This window comes from Mustela lutreola, chromosome 11, assembly GCF_030435805.1.
Source record: "Mustela lutreola isolate mMusLut2 chromosome 11, mMusLut2.pri, whole genome shotgun sequence".
NCBI classification, from domain to species: domain Eukaryota; kingdom Metazoa; phylum Chordata; class Mammalia; order Carnivora; family Mustelidae; genus Mustela; species Mustela lutreola.
Genome location: NC_081300.1, coordinates 3,544,242 through 3,565,000, shown reverse-complemented (window position 1 = coordinate 3,565,000; position 20,759 = coordinate 3,544,242). Strand labels below are relative to the sequence as shown.

At 53.5% G+C, this 20,759-nt stretch overlaps 1 protein-coding gene across 1 annotated transcript in view; it reads left to right on the top strand.

The window, feature by feature from the left end:
• TSHZ1 (teashirt zinc finger homeobox 1) overlaps positions 1-19,076 on the top strand; it is a 74,297-nt gene extending 55,221 nt beyond the window's left edge. The window contains exon 2 of the mRNA XM_059140807.1: positions 14,504-19,076. Coding sequence (XP_058996790.1) covers positions 14,504-17,694 — 3,191 coding nt within the window. The 3' untranslated portion in view covers positions 17,695-19,076. The remainder of the gene's footprint in view (positions 1-14,503) is intronic.
• Positions 19,077-20,759: the final 1,683 nt, after the last annotated feature.

Below are 20,759 nucleotides of genomic sequence, written 5' to 3'. Positions count from 1 at the left end.
CATGTAGATAAAGATCTGATTTTACAAACAGCATATTCTGAAGACAGGATTCATTTTAAACTCGTGCACTTACAGTCCCTGATAGGAATGGTTCCGTGTGCGGCAGTGTGAGCGCACGTCGGAGTCCAGCTGTGAAACAGACAGCTTGGGGGGCCGTGGGGGGGCCTGCTCCACGAGCTGGTGCTGGCGTCTCTGGTGCGGCTCGCGGAATCCCCGTGCCCCGTGTCCCCACGCAGAAGCGGATGGGAAGAGTGGGCGTTCCCCCTTATTGCTGGGGAGAGCCCAACACAGTTAGTAAATGCAGGGCACTTCAGAGAGTGTCTGGTCCAGAGACAGGGTTCAATAAATACTTCCCGTTATTAGTCAAGGATGTTTTCATCCAAAGCATATTGCTGCTTGAGTAGATAGTCTGTGGGTAGAAAATGTTTCCCCAAGAACAAGCAAATTACATCTTTCAACACAATAGTCTATCATTAATCCTCCCAAATAAATTTCCAGTGGCCAAAAAAAGTCTTTCTCTCTCTATCTAGGTGGATCATTATCTCAGAGTATATTTGTTCCTGTTTGGGACCTGATTTCAGTGTTGTCATGGAGAAAATGCCGCTGGTGACCATGGTGGGCTCTCACGCTTTCCTCACAGAATGTGTTCATATGCACGTACCCTTTTCTTTTCAGGCTCCCTGGTAAGAATTTGAGAACACTTAGTGGTCAACAGCGTTTTTTCTCCGTGTGACTTGGCTTTGCCGATCTCCACTTTGGAACCCTCTCCCATAGGGTAGTTCAGATGCTATGGGCTTTTCTTCTCCCTCCAAATATTTTTATTCTCTTTCCTTGGCTTAATCATTTTAACACGCCCAGCATTTCTTTCCAAGTGGTCTCATCCCCAGAACCAATGGAGACAGAGAGGAAGAGAGGATCGTGGAAACCGTGAAGTTGGGAGTGGAGTTTCCTTTAACAGCTCTTAGAGAGCTGTCTGGGGGGAACAGTTGGAGCAGAATTTGTTTTGTCTTTTCTGCTCTATGAATGAATCTTTTGTTTCCAAACCTTTGCCTAGAAGTGATGGAAGCTTGTATGTTCTCCAAGGAGCCTACCTGCAGCCAGGGTGCCTAGAGATGTGCTCGCTGGGCAGACTCAGGGCGCCACACGCCCCCCTCGCCAGCCAGAGATCAAAGCGCAGATGTCTTCAACCTGATTAGAAATTGTTGTTTGTTACATTTCTGAAAAGGAGGTAATAACTAGTCAAAGGGCCCTGAGTCCCCCCTCCCTGCTGCCCAATTATGTGGAGCACCTCCCAGCCTCTGCCTCGGATCCCAGAGAGAAACAACGTGAAGAAGGGGCCGGGCTCGTGCCTAGACTGGGACTCCGGCGCCTGTTCCAGCCTTTTAGCCAGGAGACTGTCTCCAGCTCCACTGAAGATGCAAATGAAGAGTGCAATCCGTTCACCTGCCGAATTCACTTCTCCGGGTGCCCCAGGCATCCTGGGCCCGCAGTCTGCCTGTGCCCCCATCCCCAGTTTGCTCAATAATGCAGCAGGATTTTTGCTCCACCAAAGTGTCACCTGTCTAGGTGAGTTGTGCCAGCGTCTATGTGAAGTGACAGCCATCTTTGAGTACCAGCGTCTTTAACTGACTTCTCTTTCATCATCATGTGGGAAAGGTAACATTGTCGACAAGGTTGTTTCCTCTCCCCACTCTTGTTTCTCCCCACCTCCTGCCCGCGCCCGCGCTGCTCCCCACTCTCTTAGCACACCTGATCAAAACATCATCCCTGAGAAAGGCTTCCTTCTCCAAATTAAATGAGCCCAACTAGCCTGGGAATTTCCACGAAGAAAGCAAGTGCCATGCTGATGTGGGAAGTTAATGAATCTGGTAACAGAGAGAACATTATCGAGCCTGGATAATATGATCTAGCGGTGTTCCGTCTCCCCACACGTCCTGTGAAGAATGTATGGAAGTCAGTTACGTGCCGTGATTCGAACATCTGTCCTGCCCCGTAATGGTGATTTGTATAAGTAATGGAAACAGGTTAAATACCTTCCATTCTAATGTTGCCGGCAGGGATGAAAATGAACATTTCAATGGAATCATCTCGACAGGGCAGAGTGGGGAGGGACCTGGACTGATTCATCTCTGCCTTTGGTGGTGGAGCCCTAATGAGAGTGCCTGCGTGTGCGCGCGTGTCGTTCATCAGAGGGACGGGGAAGGGCAAGGCCAAGGAATTCTCTGAGATGAGATCAGTGGCCCGGCCGGCCATGCCAGGGCAGGGCGCCGTTGTCCCCACGCAGGCGTCTGCTAACCCCACGCTCTCCCTTCTGAGGGACTGAGGGGGCGGTGGGGGGGGGGGGCTGGGGCTCTCTCCTCCTCCCTGGCGAGGGGCTGGCAAGGGGTAGCTTCGGCTGATGAAGCCCAAGGGTGGTCTCCGGATGCCTCGAGAACCCGGTCTCAAAGACCCGAAGAAAGGAGGAGAACCCCTGTTTTCCTCATTTCCCTGTAATTCCCGGTGGTCAGCTTTTTGCACGTTTTTTTTTTTCCCTTTGCCTAAAAAGTCACTTTCCATCCTTAATTGTTGAAAAAGCCATTTTATCTGAGTAGTTGGTGCTATTTCACATTTTTAAAAATATTGAAAGTCATTCCTTTTCACTGTGTTCTAGACACATGACTCGCCGTTTAGAGGAAATACCAGGGTGTCCAGCGAGAGACACAGTCAGTTAGGCCGGGTGCCCCATAAGGTCCTTGTCAATTCAGCTGCGTGAATGTGGCTTATTCAATGTGTTTTCAAACTAAAATGCTAGATGCACACACTGTGTTTTCCAGGATCACCATCTTCCTCCGACCTAGACAGTATTTCTTAAAATCCAAGGGAGTTAAATATGACAACGTTGAGTCGTCTAACCTATTACATGAAATGCCCATATCCGAATGATTCCAGATATTTAAATCAGGGGTGGGGTGGGGGAAAGGGAGCATCTCAGGTCTTTCACTTTATATCAGGATATTTTGTTATCAGGTAGGAACAGACACGGATGGGTGCTTGTTAGCTTGTGTGGACGGGTATTTTGAGTAACCTGCTAGATTTTGTAGCTCAGTGTAAAGCTGACTTTTAGAAAGCAAGTCGTGCTCCGGGGAAAGCCTTTCTTCTACTGTTGGTTCAGCCCTTCCGGCAGGCGAGGCACCCACACTTCTGTTCATTCATCTGAGGAACAAGGATCGTGAGGGGGCATTTTTCTGGCACATTCACCTCTGATGGAATAGAGAACAGGACATTTCAGGAGAACACCTTTCTGTTCTGTGTGATTGGGATGGAGATTCAGAGGCAGGCGGGGGGTGGGTACGAACCTAATTGCTCGGAGCCAGTGTTATGAAGACTCGAGGGAATTTGGAACTTTTCTACATTTACCCATTAAAAAACAAATACAGCTGTCACTTCTCACCATTCTTAAAATGACTGTTGAATGGAGAAAATCTTGTTTTCTTGAAAGAAACAAAGATGTTTTTTAAAATGTTGGGCTGCAATTTGAGAAATATAATTTTTATCTAGTTTGCCAAAGATAAGATGTTTGTGCCTCATTGTGTAATTACAATTTGAGATGAAAATATTTTTTTAGACAATATGTGTATATTTACATTGTAAAGCAGCAGGGCACACATTGTTGGTGTCAGATTAAACTCTAACAGGGACGGTATACATCGCCTTATGTCCACTTGCATTAGAATGCACAGAATCTCCTGTTGCTTAAGATGACAGCACATCTTTGGGGACACATTGGCGTCCAGAAGGCACATTTTATGACAAAAAATATTAACAAGATTTAATTTTTTTTTTAAAAAGTGAAATCTAACCAGAAGATGTGGTTGGTCTCCGTTTTGGGAATGATGAGGTCTATGTATTTTTAAATTTTTCTGTTCATTCACATATGCACACACTCACATGCATGCACACATATGCACATATAAGCACACCCGCACAGTTTACACACATGCACACACGCATCCATGTGCACACCCGCACATGTTCACACACATGCACACAGCTGCACATTTGCACACATGTGCACACAGACACACGTGCACACAATGCACATGCACACACGTGTAGTTCACACACGCACACATGAATGATGCACACACCCGTACATGTTCACACAAATGCATGTACATGCACACATGAACACACACATGAATGAGTACCTATACACACACCTGCACATGCTCACATGTGCAGACGTGCACACCTGCACACACATCCACACACGAATGCACACACATGCACGCACACCCATGAATACACACGTGTGCACACAGAGCTGGCAGCACCTTCTCTCTTGCCTGGTGGGTGCTGATGTGTGATTGTTCAGATGTTCTGTGCGGCTGCTAGGCGTGTTCTCCTGCTGACATCGGGACACACTGCGTGTGCTCAGAGTGTCACACTCCACACCGCGTGCTAGGCTCAGGGAGGGCGGGGGGGATGATGGCAAAGCTGTTTTGACACAAAAAGAAGTGGCAGAAGATGATTTGGAGTCTTTGTTTTATTTGATGGGAAGAAATGTCATTTATTTCTGTAAGTAATTGTAAAAGGAGAATTTTATACAGCAGCTACCATTTCCAAGCTTACTCATTCATCAGATTTCCACGCGGGGGGTGGTGAGGGAGGAGGGGAGGTGGCGGCGCTGGTGGGGGGGTTGGTGGGCAGACGCAGTGGCGTGGGGCTGACTCGGTTTTCTGTGCAAAAGTAGCTGCTCGCATCAAAATCTCCTAGGCTGAGAAATTACATCCCTTCACCGTGTGAAGTATATTCTTCTCACAGTTTCATTACCAGAAATAAAACGAGGACTATATTTTGGTACATTTGTACCCATATGGATTTTTAGAAAGTTGTATCTTGTAATGAAAACAAAAGATCATCACAAATAATTGCCTAAATTCCGGGTGGACTCTCTCTCTATCTCTGCCTCTGCCTAGGTAAACATTTTTAAAAAGCATTTAGGAAAGCAGTTATGAGAATTTACTGATAACAGTAGACACAGATCCCACTATTGTGATGCGAGAATGCTGCTTTCAGTCTTGGTAGTGTGGCTGTACCTGGGATTGTCACCATTGTGACTCGGGTGTCTGTGATCTCGTGTTAAGCTTCCCACCAGGTGCAGAAATGCTTATGTAGGGCCCTGGGGCTCATGCTTGGTCACAGAGGTACAGGATCTACATCTGGCCACAGCGTACTCAAGGATAAAAACTCCCCTGACTTTCTAGTACGAGTCAGCCTGTCCCTGGCATCTCCAAGTCTATGCGTCTCCCCACACCTGATGACATCATTGTCCCCCAAATATTCAAGTTCCCATTTCTCCTCTTTCATCCTGTGCCTTTGCGAGAATAAGACACTGGATTCGAAAGTGGGGACGCACTCCTGAGACGTGAGCCCTTCTGAGGGGGAGCGGAGCCTAGAAAGCCCTTTATTCTCTCCACACAGGGACACTTGTGTGTCCCTGTGCCCCTATTTAGGGATGTTCCCTCTGTAACAGAAGACATGGTGGGGAACTGCGGGGCGCACTGTGTCTCCTGGATGGGGAGACACTCGTTACTGGTTCTTGGTGATGGCTCTTGTGCACGGCAGGTGGCACGAGCACGGACAGATGCTTGGGCTGAGTCACCTTCCTCGTGTCGATATCAGCCATTTGAAGAGAGTTTGTGCCCAAGTCTCCCCTTCTGATCTCCCAGTGTCATCTCTCAGGATGAACCTGACCCTATCTGATGAAAGTCTTTTCCAGGGTTGGTCAATAACACCAGGTTGGAACCCAGTGTTTGGGGCCTGGTTTGCTGATATTGGGTCTGTAGGCCCAGACTCATCAGACCACCAGAGTGCGGTGTCCGTCCTTCCTCAGTGTGGAGGCAGGTGCCAAAAGCATAGGATGTCCCCATGCTTGGCACCGGGCATGCATCTGTTGGTGATGGCGACAGCCATGGGAACAAGAGAACGTGTGCCTAGTTCATTAACATACCATCCAGCGGTAGTGACGTATACCTGTGATTTCCCAGGTTCGTAGAAGGATGATTGACTTCTCGTTCTTCTCCATTTTAAGTTCTCTTTTAATTTTGCGAGGTTCTCATGAATTTTTCCTCTTGAAAACCAGTGAAAGTCTGTGGTCTCTGTCCCACTGGCTCAGTTGCATCAATACAATGGACGCAAGGACATGAGCTGGTGTGCTCAGAGGGAAGGAGCCTCAAAAGGGGGTTTCTTCCTTCTCACTTAAGAACTCGACACTGAATTCTGGGGCAGTGAGCAGAAGAAGAAATTACAATTCGGGAAGTTACCTGTGGATTCCTAATTAAAATTAGAGATGGGTAAAAATCACAGGCCATTGTGTCACAATAAATGTGACTTCTTTAAATAAAGAAGCGATTCCAGGATAAATCAGATGGTGTAGCAGACCAGTCCATTAGTGATTGGTACTAGGCAATTAAAATCTGCCAAAGTGACAGAAAATTTTTTGTTCCTATCACATGTGAGCAGAAGTGGCCTTTCAGCTCTGCTTGGCAGAGTGTCAACTTTCCTGCAGAAAATCAGAACTTATGTTCGTAAATTAACATATATCCTGCTTGTATTGTAATGTCCTTTTCCGAGTAGGAAGGAAGGAGCTCTGTACCTATATCTGCTTTCTCTGCATTTTTATTTCCCAGTATAATCGAACTTTCATCCAAACCACCTGCTCTCTTGGGAACAGAGGTGAAGTCACTTTACAAGTGATCAATTATAAATTTGGAAGAAAGCGTGTTTTCCGAGATTCCACAATGAATTGCAGCTGTGCACTCATCACTTAGGTGTGTGTGAGACCCTTTTGTGAACGGGCCCCTTGGAGTAGGTGTGTTTTGATCTAATGGCCATCTGTTCACGGTATCACATTTGCTGCTCTAAAACCTAGTTTGATGCAGATAAACGTGTAAGTCGGTCTGATCGTATAGTTTCACCAGGTGGCAATGTGATAGCAAAGTTTGGTATTTACTGGAAGCCGGTAACCAAGCAGGGACAGACCTGTGTTTGAGATTAGCCACTTTTAAATATCCATTTTCCTCCTTCACAGCCAACTCCCAATGATGCGTGCTAATGAGGAAAAGAACTCGGTAAACAAAGTTTCCCGGCGCGATCCTCGCCCTTTATTTCCACCAACTCGGGACGAGCAGCTCACCAGGAACGCACTTGGGGTCCCGGCGAGTTCCTACCTGCCTTCCTTGCTCTGCTCCCTGGTGGAAGGTGTGGTCACCAGGGGAGCTGCCTGACGGCAGAGGCAGACGGAGGGCCTGGGGGATGCAGAAGTTCAAGAACTAACTTCCTGAGCGACCCCTGGTCCTGCTTCTGAGTCTGGTGGTCAGGTGCACCGTCCACCCGAAGCCGAGGCCCAGTCACGGGTCGGCTCTTGTGGGGACGAACGTTCCTGATTTTGTCCCGATGGTTCGGAGGTTGGCAACAGCTTGTGAGGTGTGCGGCCACGCAGGGGTGCGTCTGACGGTGTAGGGGGCCGGCCGCTCCACAGGCGGTTCCCAGCTCAGTTTGCGTCGGCCGGGCGTGAGGAGGACGCGGGAGGGCTGCAGACACGGACTTAGCCTTGTGGAGGGCTTTTGCCTTTGCCGTCAGCACTTCCTAGAGCCCCGCCTCCCCCAAAGACACAGGTAGTTGTCCTGAATGTGGTTTGAGGAAACTGAGGGGCCCTGACGAGGGGTTGGGGCCGTACTGTCCGTAGGTGACAGGGCTGGGGTTCCTCGCCTGGTGTCTCACCTGTCTGCCCTCTCGTCACAAAAGTGATGGGCATCTGTCCTTCAGGAGGGGCCCCAGCTGTGGCCTCATTCGCCTGGACCCTCTGGAGACACGCCGGTGGAATGTCGCCCTCCCCACACACCCGGCCTCCAGGTCCAGGCTGCCCGGGTCACCCCTTCCCTCGAGTACCGCTCGCACACACTCTGTGCCCCTGCCGTGTGTGGCAGGTGTGGCTCAGGGGCCTCGTCTTGAAAAGCCGGTTAGCCCGTTCCTCCAGATGCAGATGTGGCAAAACCAAAAGCCTCCTTCCCTGCCACCTGCTGACGCCCGGTGTCTGGCCGGACTTTCCAGGCAACATGGTCTGGGTATGGTGTTCGAATCTCCATCTTTGGGACAGCCCTGTCCTGCGAGGCCAGGCTTCTCATCCTCCCCAGGCCCAAACTCTTAAATGGGAATTCAGTCGCTTTTAGGGTCTTCCAAGGGTTCTGACCCCGCAATGTGAGTGCCCTTGGCCCGAGCCCAGATTTGGAAGGCAGGAGCCATTGGGGGTGCCCCGGGGGGCTCGAGCATTGCTTTTAAAGGGGGAGAGAGGGTCAGAGCCCAGCTGACCCTGGGGGAGCCCCAGGAAGGTCCATCCATCAGCTCTCCCGGGGTAGGTGGAGAGGAGTGGAAGGTGAGGGGTCACGTGTGCGCTGGGTGCTGGCGGCTGTGGGCACGCAGGAGGTGCTGCTCTGGGAATTCTGTGTTTATGGTCATCGTTAGTGCTGGGGACGTGGAGCCAAGGCAGCCCCTGAAGTTCTCGGAAGGAGGGCAGATGGGTAAGGGAGGCTGGCTCTGTGGCTTGAGGAATCCGTCTGGAACGTTCAGTGCGGCCCCTTCATGCCTTCCTCTGTATGAAAGTCGAATCCTTTGCACCTGTTATGGGCTGTGGCCATCCCACGTGACCGTGAGCGTCCTGACCTGTGCTTGGGCCGTCGAGCCCGTGGAATGGGCCACCGGAATGCAGATTACCGGGTTAAGGGATATGTCTGCAGGAGCTAATTTTACCCTGCCCGTCTCATCCGAAGAGGGAGCGGGAAAACAACTCTAGGGTCAGAAGGCTGTCACAGTGCAGGCAGAGGGGAGGGGGCCCCGGCTGCCCCTCCGGCTCCACGCTTCCTCCGGCCCCTCGAGTATTACCGTTGAGATGTGAACTCACTCAAAAAACAGGTCAGCGGGCTAAAACAACACGGTAGAGGAGCACAACATCCGGGAGAGGCCGACCTCCAGGACTGTAGCTGGGAGGGTAGATGGTGAAGGTGCACACCCTAACGTTCTAGAAGGCTGACGTGGTGCAGAGTGGTGGCCCTTGAGCGGGCGGGCTGTGGGCCGCCGGAGAGGCCCTGGCACCTGTGCACGTCGATGGGACTCGGCAGCCTTCTCCGGAACATACTGGGGGCCGGGATGCAGCCCAGAAACAGGAGACCCTCCTGCCCACTGCAGCCCCTCTTACCGGAACCACATAACCATCTGCACCCCTCACTGTTCCTGCCCCCTTTACTTTTTAACATGTTTTGAAAAATAATAGTTAACGAAGCCCTTTGCACATTTCCACTCCCAGGCTGAGCCCTCCCTTCGTGGGGGGGGCCCGTTCCCAGGGTCAGGCTAGTGGCTGCTGGGGGCTCGCAGAAGGGTTGCTGCCAGCTCTTTTCTTCCAGAAACAGTATGAGGTGGCTAACCCTGTTTGCTGAGCTGAAAACACTGAAGAAGGTTTTGAAGGTAGAGAGATTTATCAAGAGCCACGTCTCTCCACATAACCCATAGGTTCATTATCTAGGAAAAACCCACTGTTCTTTTCAAACAATTTCCCTGGTTCCATGTGTACAGTATTTTTCATTAGCTTTTTCCACTTCATGACCTGCCCAAGTCATTAAAGATACTTTTTAACATTTGTTTGATAGTCCATCCTCAGAATAAACTACAAATCAGTTAATTTTCTTTTATTGTTGATCATTCTGAGTGTGGCCATTCTGTCCGGAATGACACTATGAAGGACCTCTTGGTGCATGAAGCTTTTTTTGTGTTTCATACCGTGATCCTGGCTATACGTCCAAAAGTGAAATTACTGGGCCAAAGAGTGTCCACATTTCAGACTCTCCTCTCGCTGCCATGACTGGAGCGTGTTCTAAACACTCCGTACAGAAAGGCTTTGGGTCGCTCACATCCACAGCATGGACGGGATGTGCTCCCTGGTGTCGGGATGCTGACGGGGGAAGCAGCTTCATCCTGAGGTGGCTGGGTGGAGGGGCCTGCCTGGGAGTCAGGTCGCCCGTGCGAATAGCCCGTGGTTCCTTCCCCGTGGGACCTGGGGGAGCTGCTCGGCTTCGTGGAGACTCGGCTTTCTCACCTGCAGAACGGGCATCTCAGTGACGCTGCCTCGGAGGCTCGTGGGCCGGAAGGAGGGGGTAGTACGACCACGGCCCCCTGAGCGGCCGGTGGGGTGGCCTGAGCACGTGAGTGGAGTGCAAGTTCATAGTCTGGACACGAGGAGGGGCAGGTAAACCTCTCTCAGGCCTTTAGGGGATGGTGGATTTGGTCGGGGATTAAGAGAGGCATCCACGGAGGTGACATCTGAGCCTCGCCTTGAGGATAGGGTCGTTCACAAGGTGGGGCGGGGTCCTGCCCGGGACCAGGTTGCACTCAAGCCTGGATGCGTGGTGGTGGTGGTGGTGGGGGGGTCTGTCTGGGTTTCATAGCGTGGCAGGGGGAGTGGTCTGTCTAGGGTTTCGTAGCCCCTGGCAGGACATAGCTTTCATGGAGGTTTTGACTCTGGGATTGCAAGAGTGGGGCTTCCCAGGCCGCCTGGAGGAAGAAGGCTACAGGTCCAGAGGGGAAGCCCGGCTGGATGGCTCTGCAATGCGTGCTGGGCAGTGTCAGGGTGCTGGTGGTCTGCATTATACGGCCGGGAGGGCTAGATGCAGGGTTTGGGAACTAGGACAACCGTCGCTTTTCTGGAATGGGTAACTTGTTTGGGATGGTTGGTTCATAACCACTGAGTTAGGGGCTTCTTGAATTCAGGAGAAAGTGTGCTGTTGTCTGGGGAGGGGACAGAAGGAGAGTTGCGTTTGCCCATAACTGACTTGGGAGTGTCCGGAACGCCCATCATGGCAGATTCATGTCATACCGGTTGGAGCTGCTGCTTTGTGCGAGACACGGGGCCGGCTCTGAAAACATGTGTGAAGGGAAGGCATGACAAAGCCCAGGCTTCGGGTGCCGTCCCCTGATGAGGCCTAAGACCAGCAGACCTGGGGAGGGGATATGGATTTGGGGGTCATAGGCTTGCACTGGGAGACTCCCGGAAGGGGCGCACATTGGCACAAAAGAGCCCAGTGTGCGATGGGCAAGAGCCACAGGATGGGGTGGCCAGAGGCAGACCCTGCACTGGCCCAAGGGCAGGAGGGTCAACACATACCATCCCCAGGAGCGTGGCCGGGACAGAAGGGACCTTGATGCTGCTTCCCCACAGGTGTGCTTGGAAGGGGGGCATCTGAGCCTGGGTCAGGGAAAGCAGGGAGGATCCTGGGCTTCACCTGAGAGCTCGCTGGGGCTCCCTTCCCACGAGTCCAGCAGGCCAGGCACAGCAGGGACCCCTCCCTGGAACACCACGGACGCAGGCACCCAGGTGGGGAAAAGCTCACCGAAAACCCATACCTCTTCGGAGGGTTTCCTTGTGGAAGAGGCTTGGGGCTGCTCTGTGTGGTTCCTCCCGACACCCCAGTCATGGTCGCCTCGGGGCTGTGGAGTGGTTGGTGAAACTCATTTCGGCTCAACCACAGGAGCTTCCGGGTGTAGACTGGACTGCCTCAGGAGGAAGGCGGCCTGGGATGGAGTGTGGTTTGATCACCCCCCAGTCGGTCAGGGGAGGGAATGCCCTCGGGGGCAGGCAGGTGCCAACTTAGTCGTGTCTGTGCCATTCCAGACCTGGAGAGGCCACCTTTGCGGCTGAGGGCCTGCGGATGCCGCACAAACCCTAGTGCTGTTACAGGGCGTTTCTCGGTTCTGGGCTCCCAGAGCCCAGACAGAAGTCCTTTCTTTATTCAGCTCGCACGGAGGGGTGCCCGCTGGGGTGTAGGCAGTGGGCAGTCCCGCTTCCATCCCTTGAGGGAGACAGACCAGCTGACCGGTGACACCCACAGTGATGGGCCTCCCAGGCTGAACCAAATGGGTTCAGATAACACCTTTTCTTGATGGTCGCTTGAGTGGCTCAGTTGGTCAAGTGGCTGCCTTCAGCCTGGGTCGTGATCCTGGGCTTCTGGCATCGAGTCTCTGGTCGGGCTTCTCACTCAGCGCAGAGCTGCTTCTCCACCCCACTCTGCTGTTCCCCTGCTTGTGCTCTCTCTTTTCAAAACAACAACAAACACTTCCTTGAAATTACTTGCTAAGGCACGAGTGTTGCTTTCACAGAAGTGGACAGACCGAGTCTCGGAGGGGAACCTCCTCCTGCGGACGCTGGTTTGGGAGCTGCCCGGGGGTGAGTTACCGGAGCTGCTGGGGGACCTGCTCCCACATCGTCACTCGGGTTCCGCCCTGCCCAGAGCCTCCGAGCCCTGACTGTCCCCAGCCGAACCCACAGAGGTGGGCCTCGGGGCGGCCCAGCGAGGCTGCCTGGGCCCCTTGGCTGAGGACCTGAGTGTCAAACCTTCCAACCCTGCACCGTCCTAAACCTTCAACAATTACAGACAAAATGAAGATGACATTCAACTCGGCATCTCTTCTTATTTTTTAGTTTTCTGAGCTTTACAGCTCCCAGGAGGGCGGCGGGGTGTGTGCGGTGCAGCCAGATGCGGGCGCGTGCGGTGAGGCCTCTGCGCGCGGTGGTTCTGCGCGCGGCCGCGAGGTGCTGACTGCATCGGCCGGCGCGCTCGCGTGCGGCTGCCCGGTGCGGGCTCGGCTGTGGGCCGCGGGAACGCGCATGCTCGGCCCGCGGGCCGCCCGGGCCCGGGGCAGGAACCAGCCCACGCCGCGCTGCTGAGAGGCCGACGCGATGACCGGGTCGCGGGATGCCCCGCACGTGCGTGCGTCTTGGGGGACTGTGTGTGCTCGTGCTCGTGCTCGGAGTGCGCGCCGCCGCCCCCGCCCCAGGCCCTCTGTTTGCCGGCGCTGGGTCCCCAGGTCCCCTCCTCCGGGCGCGGCGTCCGGCCCGTGGGCAGCCGGCGTGTTCTCCGTCTCCTTCCTGCGGTTTCTGGGGACGCGTGTGCTCGCAGCCTGGTTCCCTTAGGATCGGGCTCTGATAAGGTGATAAGGAGTGACCCTATTTAATGAGACACCCCTCTGGCCTCATAGCAGTGCGTTTTTCTGGGACCTTCCTGGAAAATGTCCTAGCCCCAGATTTCCCAAGGAGCGCATGGGACACTCATTTGGGTAGTTGTTTCCTCAAAAACAAAAATTAACAATAAATAAATTCACGTTGGTCAAATAAGAGGTGGTGCGTGCCGTAAGCTCCCTTGGGGACTTAACAAGACCGGTTACCTGTTAAAGGATTGAAGTGTCCTGCGGTGAAAACCAGGTTTCACCTAAGGATTTATGCACCCTCCAGACCTCATTCACGGGACAGTTGCCAGTGTCCTGTCGTTTCTCTGGGAGGTGATGCCTTCGACTCCAGAAGTCGCTGCCCGTGCAGCCTGCTGTAGGCCGTCGGAGCCAATACTACAGGCTGTTAAAATTAAAAAAAAGAAAAAAAAGTTTTTATTGTGGGTAAAACATTCATCACGTGAAAGTTAACATTTTAACCCTTTTCAAGTGGAAAGTTATGTGGCCTCAAAGACTGTCACACTGTTGTGCATCCATCCCCACCGTCTTTCTGCGGAACGGTTCCTCTTCCAGGGCTGAAACTGTCCCCGTGAGCCACGACCCCCCCGTTTGACCTCCTTCAGTCCCTGCAAACCACACTCCGCTCTCTGTCCCTGCGAATGTGACTCCTTATCCTAGGTGCTTCCTATAGGTGGGATCCTACAGTACGTGCCCTCCTCTGCCCAGCGCATCTCCCACCACACCCTCAGGTTCATCCTTGCTGTAGTGCGGGTCAGGTTCCTAACTTAGAGGCTAAATACTATTCCTTTGTGTACTACACGTGCTTAGACCCTCCGTTCATTTGTCAGTGGACACTTGGGTTATCTACACCCTTTGGCTCTTACAAATAATGCTGCTTTGTACAACTGTCTACTGTCCCCATGCAGGTGATGTCCGCTCTGTCCGGGCAGGGGGCTGGAAGTGGTATATTTTGTCCTTCTTTTTAGGGAAGACCAGAGTACTTTCACCGTGTGTCCTTGAGGAGGCTTTTTATTTATGGAGACCATAGGATACTGTCTGTGGACTGTCCTGCCCTGCAAGTTGACAGGTCCTACCTGATGGGGAGGCATGACGGACCCGCCTGTCACTTAGGGAAGGAACAGCCTCCAGGAGGAGGTGGCCAGGCTCTCCCTTGGGCCCCGCTGTGGTGGCCAAGGTGATGTTTTCAGGAAGGAGGCAGACAGAAACTGGCCCTTTAGTGATGTTTCCTTGGCTGACAGTGTGTTTGCTCGGGAGGAGGGGGGTATCGTCCTGCCGGAAACCTCATTCTCCCAGGAGCCGCAGAGAGGGTCATTCCTTAAAGCGGGGGGAGCCTTGCCGCCCAGGTACTTGGCTGAGAAAACATCTTTTTAAAGATCATCTAACTGCTGGGGAGGCCGCGTCCTTGAAGATGATTTACTTCCCCTGACTGTGTTTCATTTTTCTCCCCTAGCTTATGTTCCCGAGGAAGAACTGAAGGCGGCGGAAATAGATGAAGAGAGCGTGCAGGAGGACGGGCTGTCCCTGGACATCCCGGAAAGCGACTACGTGTGCAATGAGGACCCCGAGATCAAGGAAGCTCAGAGCTACCAGAACTCCCCCGTCAGCTCCGCGACAAACCAGGACGCCGGCTACGGGTCACCCTTCAGCGAGAACAGCGACCAGCTCGTCCACTTCAAAAGCTCTTCCTCCAGAGAGGAGAAGGAAGAGCCACAGGGCCCGGACAGTGTCTCCTACCCCCAGGACAGCTTGGCCCAGATCAAGGCTGTGTATGCGAACTTGTTCTCCGAGTCCTGCTGGTCCAGCCTGGCTCTGGATTTGAAGAAGTCGGGCTCGACCTCCAGCAACAACGATGCGGGCCAGAAGGAGGGCTCCACCCCTGCCCCCACACCCCCCGCCTGCACGGCGGGCGCCACGGGCACCACGGCCAGCACCCCCAGCTCGGGCTCGGGCTCGGGCTCCGGCAGCGGCGGCGGCAGCGGTGGCTCGGGGTACGACTGGCATCAGGCCGCGCTGGCCAAGACGCTGCAGCAGACGTCCTCGTACGGGCTGCTCCCCGAGCCCAGCCTCTTCAGCACCGTGCAGCTGTACAGGCAGAACAACAAGCTGTACGGCTCGGTGTTCACGGGCGCCAGCAAGTTCCGCTGCAAGGACTGCAGCGCCGCGTACGACACGCTGGTGGAGCTGACCGTGCACATGAACGAGACGGGGCACTACCGCGATGACAACAGGGACAAGGACTCCGAGAAGACCAAGCGGTGGTCCAAGCCCAGGAAGCGCTCGCTGATGGAGATGGAAGGCAAGGAGGACGCCCAGAAGGTGCTCAAGTGCATGTACTGCGGCCACTCCTTCGAGTCCCTGCAGGACCTGAGCGTCCACATGATCAAGACAAAGCATTACCAGAAAGTGCCTCTGAAGGAGCCAGTGCCGGCCATCACCAAGCTGGTCCCTTCCACCAAGAAGCGCGCCCTGCAGGACCTGGCGTCCCCGTGTTCGCCGGAACCCGCGGGGCTTGGTGCCGATGCCGTGCTCAGCGAGGCGGCCAAGGACCAGAAGACTGCCAACCCCTACGTGACACCCAACAACCGCTACGGCTACCAGAACGGCGCCAGCTACACCTGGCAGTTCGAGGCCCGCAAGGCACAGATCCTCAAGTGCATGGAGTGCGGGAGCTCGCACGACACGCTGCAGCAGCTCACCGCCCACATGATGGTCACCGGCCACTTCCTCAAAGTCACCACCTCGGCCTCCAAGAAGGGCAAGCAGCTGGTGCTGGACCCGGTGGTGGAAGAGAAGATCCAGTCCATACCCCTGCCCCCCACCACGCACACCCGGCTGCCCGCCGCCCATATCAAGAAGCAGCCCGACTCCCCTGCGGGCACCACGCCCTCCGAGGACAAGAAGGAGCCCGAGAAGGACAAGGCGCCAGCGGTGGGCGAGGCAGACAAGAAGGTCAAGGAGGAGAGTGAGGACGCCCCCGAGAAGTTCGAGCCCACTGCCCTGTATCAGTACCTCCGCGAGGAGGACCTGGACGACAGCCCCAAGGGCGGGGTGGACATCCTCAAGTCCCTGGAGAACACGGTCTCCACGGCCATCAGCAAAGCGCAGAATGGTGCGCCCTCGTGGGGCGGCTACCCCAGCATCCACGCGGCCTACCAGCTGCCCGGCGCCGTGAAGCCGCTGCCCACCGTGCAGAGTGTGCAGGTGCAACCGTCCTATGCCGGCGGCGTGAAGTCGCTGGCCCCGGAGCACAGCGCGCTGCTGCACTCCCCGGGGAGCCTCACGCCGCCGCCGCACAAGAGCAACGTGTCCGCCATGGAGGAGCTGGTGGAGAAGGTCACCGGCAAGGTCAGCGTGAAGAAGGAGGAGCGGCCCGCCGCCGACAGGGAGAAAGGCTCCCCGGCCAAGGCCGTGTCCCCTGTGGCCAAAGAGAATAAAGACTTCCCCCGCGCAGAGGATGGCGGCAGTGGCAAGGCCACGCAGAAGAAGGGCCCGGAGGCGGAGGCGGGGAAGGCCAAAAAGGAGGGCGTGCTGGACACGCACACCCCAAACGGCACCGAGCCTCTGAAGGCCAGAGTCACCAACGGCTGTAATAACCTGGGGATCATCACGGACCACTCGGCGGAGCCCTCCTTCATCAACCCGCTCAGCGCGCTGCAGTCCATCATGAACACGCACTTGGGCAAGGTGTCCAAGCCCGTGAGCCCATCGCTGGACCCGCTGGCCATGCTGTACAAGATCAGCAACAGCATGCTGGACAAGCCGGTCTACCCCGCCGCCCCCATCAAGCAGGCGGACGCCATCGACCGCTACTACTACGACAACAGCGACCAGCCCATCGACCTGACCAAGGCCAAAAGCAAGCCCCTGGTCTCCAGCGTGGCCGACCCCGTGGCGTCCCCTCTCCGGGAGAGCGCCCTCATGGACATCTCCGACATGGTGAAGAACCTCACGGGCCGGCTGACCCCCAAGTCCTCCACGCCCTCCACCGTGTCCGAGAAGTCGGACGCCGACGGCAGCAGCTTCGAGGAAGCGCTGGACGAGCTGTCGCCCGTGCACAAGAGGAAGGGACGCCAGTCCCACTGGAACCCGCAGCACCTGCTGCTCCTGCAGGCACAGTTCGCCTCGAGCCTGCGGGAGACGCCGGAGGGTAAGTACATCATGTCGGACCTGGGCCCGCAGGAGCGCGTGCACATCTCCAAGTTTACCGGGCTGTCCATGACCACCATCAGCCACTGGCTGGCCAACGTGAAGTATCAGCTGAGGAGGACAGGGGGTACCAAGTTCCTGAAGAACCTGGACACAGGGCATCCTGTTTTCTTTTGCAACGATTGTGCCTCTCAGTTCAGAACTGCTTCTACGTACATAAATCACCTAGAAACACACTTGGGCTTCAGCTTGAAGGATCTCTCCAAGCTGCCACTAAATCAGATTCAAGAACAGCAGAATGTTTCAAAAGTCCTGGCAAACAAAGCTCTGGGCCCGGTCGGGGCTGCCGAGGACGATGGGGGCTCCACATTCCAATGCAAGCTTTGCAACCGGACTTTTGCAAGCAAGCACGCAGTCAAACTGCACCTTAGTAAGACCCACGGCAAGTCCCCGGAGGACCACCTGATCTACGTGACGGAGCTGGAGAAACAGTAGCGTCCAGGAGCGCGAGGGGCCGCGGCACATTGCACTACACGTCGTCTTTGGACTGCACTAGGCCTGGGCTGAGCCTCCGAAATCAGCCTTCCCTTTGTTGCCGAGCTGGCTGTCTGGACCTTGGTTTTTTCTTACACATATTTTGTAGTTATATTTATATGCTCTTTGTCCGATTGTGCATGTTATTTTTCTTTTTCCGTGAGTCAAAGTCTGACCTTTATTTTCAACATCTGTTCTTGATGTTAAGCTATCTTTTGTAGGAAATAGTGGGCACACTACTCAGAGACATGCATTTAGCAGAGAAGAAAGACACAAATAACAATGATAAAAAGACATCCTAAAATTACAAAGTTGCCATGACAATAAAGGTCATAGAACCTGGTAGTGTCGAATTTAACCCTTTGAGGACTGCAATTGCATTTCTGTGCCTTTCACTCAAAAAAAAAAAAAAAAAAAAGAAAGAAAGAAAGAAAAAAAGGCTTAAAGGCATTTCATTCAGATCAAAAGCTGTGTCAGACACAAAACTTATTTAATAATTAAAAAAATGAGCTTTTATATGCAGAACTGGTTTGTGAAGGAAACATGCATGCAGCTGTTGGAAGATAGAAAGTTGTCTAGGAGTCGTGGGGTTAGGAAGCCACAGCTTTACACATTGAAAACGAAACGAAACAAAACAAAACAAAAAAACAAAAAAACCCACCACCACCACCACTACCACCACCACCACCACCACCAAACACCCCAGTTGCCACTATGCCCAAACCCTCTGGATGCTGAAAAAAAAAATGCCACTTTCGGCAAAAAAAAGTATGCAAGCTATTATTTAAAAATGTGTAAAAATGCTATTTCTTTTTTTTCCTGTAAAATACTGCGGTTTATAGTTATTTACAAATGTAAGCTTTGGTATAAGCTGACCTTTCTATAGCGTGCTGCATTGGTAAATGAAAAAAACATGGGGCAAACGTTGGAGTCCTTTCCTTGTAAATTGCCAGCATCAGCTTCAAAACCCCTCTATGTTACATATCCTACCATTTTAATCTATTCAACTTTCTTTGTACCTTCTGGCTGTATGCTTTCTCTTTTAACTTTTTATATTGTCATTTTATATTAAATTTCTGTGTATATAATGTAAAACCACAATTTTTGAATAAAATTTAGTTCCTGCAGCTTGATTTAAATAGAGAAGTTTTACTGGTACCTGCATCGTTCCGGATGCATGTATATCAGACAAAAATAAATAAGTGGAAACAAAGAAAGCAATGCACTATTAATTACACATTTTGATGTTCTATCATTAATATTGTACAGTACATTTTGGTTCACACAATTAAATCCACTGTTTTCTCAAATGTAAAATAAACCCACAAGCAGTTCTTGATTTACGTAGATTGTCATGTCATCATTATATTGCCTTCGAGAAGTCGTTTCGGCAGCGAGAGGTGTCGCTCATGCGATCAACCAACAACAAGTTGATTCCAAATTCTCTCTGCGTGATTTGGATGCCGACGTGCTCCGTTCATATATGTATTGCATTTTTAAAAAATAATCATTAAATGTGTTAACTCTGCCGGGGGCCACGGATGACGGAGTTCAGCCCCTGAGCGCTGGATGGCTCTTCTGTGTAGACGCGGACCGAGGGGCCTCATCCAGAGGACCCTTGTGGACCATTTGGAGATGTCCACAGGTATCCATAGTGCCAATCCAGGGACTCAGGGGTGAGAGGCAGAAGCACAGTTCTTGCTCTGGGGGCCTTGGCACTGGTTCTGTGTCGCTCCAGAGAGGGATCCCTGGTTTCTGTCCATGACCCTGCATGGTTTTATGCTTCCAGGTTGGGGGTTCGTGTGCCTTCCGCAGGTCCCCCCGGCGCACCGAGGGCCCCATGGAGGAGAGCACCAGGACTCCTGGCGTGTGAGCGGGTGACTCCCGAGCGCCCCTCTCCAGGGGCTGACGGCTTCCGTCTGCACTGGGGGAAGCACTGACGTCATGACCCCAGCCCCTTTCCTCTCCAAAAGTGCTTCCTGACACAAGCGGGAAAATGCCTTGTTCTGCCTTTTGCTTCAGTTTTCCATAAAACTGTGTCCTGAGAAATGTCGAAAGGCGCGGCGCTCGGTTCAGAAGCAGCTGAGTGCTGGCCGGGGTGGCTCTCTGGCTCCGTTTCCGCGGACGACTGGGTGAGGGGCCATGGCAATCCGGGCACCATCTTGACACAGTGTTTTGCTAATGCCGAGAGAGCCAGGGACACTGGCCACAGTTGCCCCCATTTTTGTCATTGGTAAATAGCTCTGTCTTCAGGAGCTTCAGCCATTTAGACATTCGGCTCAAGTACTGGGTGATTATGCACTTTGGACTCAAGAGGTGACAGAGAAGAAAAACGAGGTCTATAGCAGGAGATGGGGTCTTGGGGTCTTTGCATAACAATCCTTTGAAGTCATATCTGTATCACCACGGGGCCCCAGACGCATGGTTCTGCAATTTCACCCTGCGGCAGACGTCAGAAGAGCAGGTGCAGCGGTGTGCAGGGAGGTCAGGGTCCGGGCAGGGTCTGCTGGGGTCCGTCCCCACGGGCAGCGGCTAAGACTTTTGGGAGCTGCTCGTACTCGAGTCCTGACCGCTGGGGCTTGGGCACAGAATTTGGGTTTTCCTTTCTTCTTCTTCTTCTTCTTTCCCCCCCAACTCATAATCACACACTTATCTTGTCACCCATCCTCGTTGTTGTGGACCGGGGTGGGGCGTAAAGTGTGTCACTTGCATGCTTGCCTGCACACGAGGAGCCCAGCACAGCCACTGCCCAAGATCACATGGCTTGTGATTCACAGAACTAGGGCTCAGAGCCCAGGAGGCTTTGCCAGGCCCAGATCACCTGCTTTGATCTGCCCCGGGTGGGACCTGCCCCAGGTGGACCTGCCCCGGGTACCTCGGTGAGGGGGTGGCAGTGAAGGGCTGGGCATCTCTGGGCTGGGGACTCCAGTGGGGCTGTTGGGTCTGATGACTCCGATGCACAGAACGGGGACAGGCCCAGAGCAGACATGCACTCTTCAAATCACCTCCCAGCACAGCCCACATCC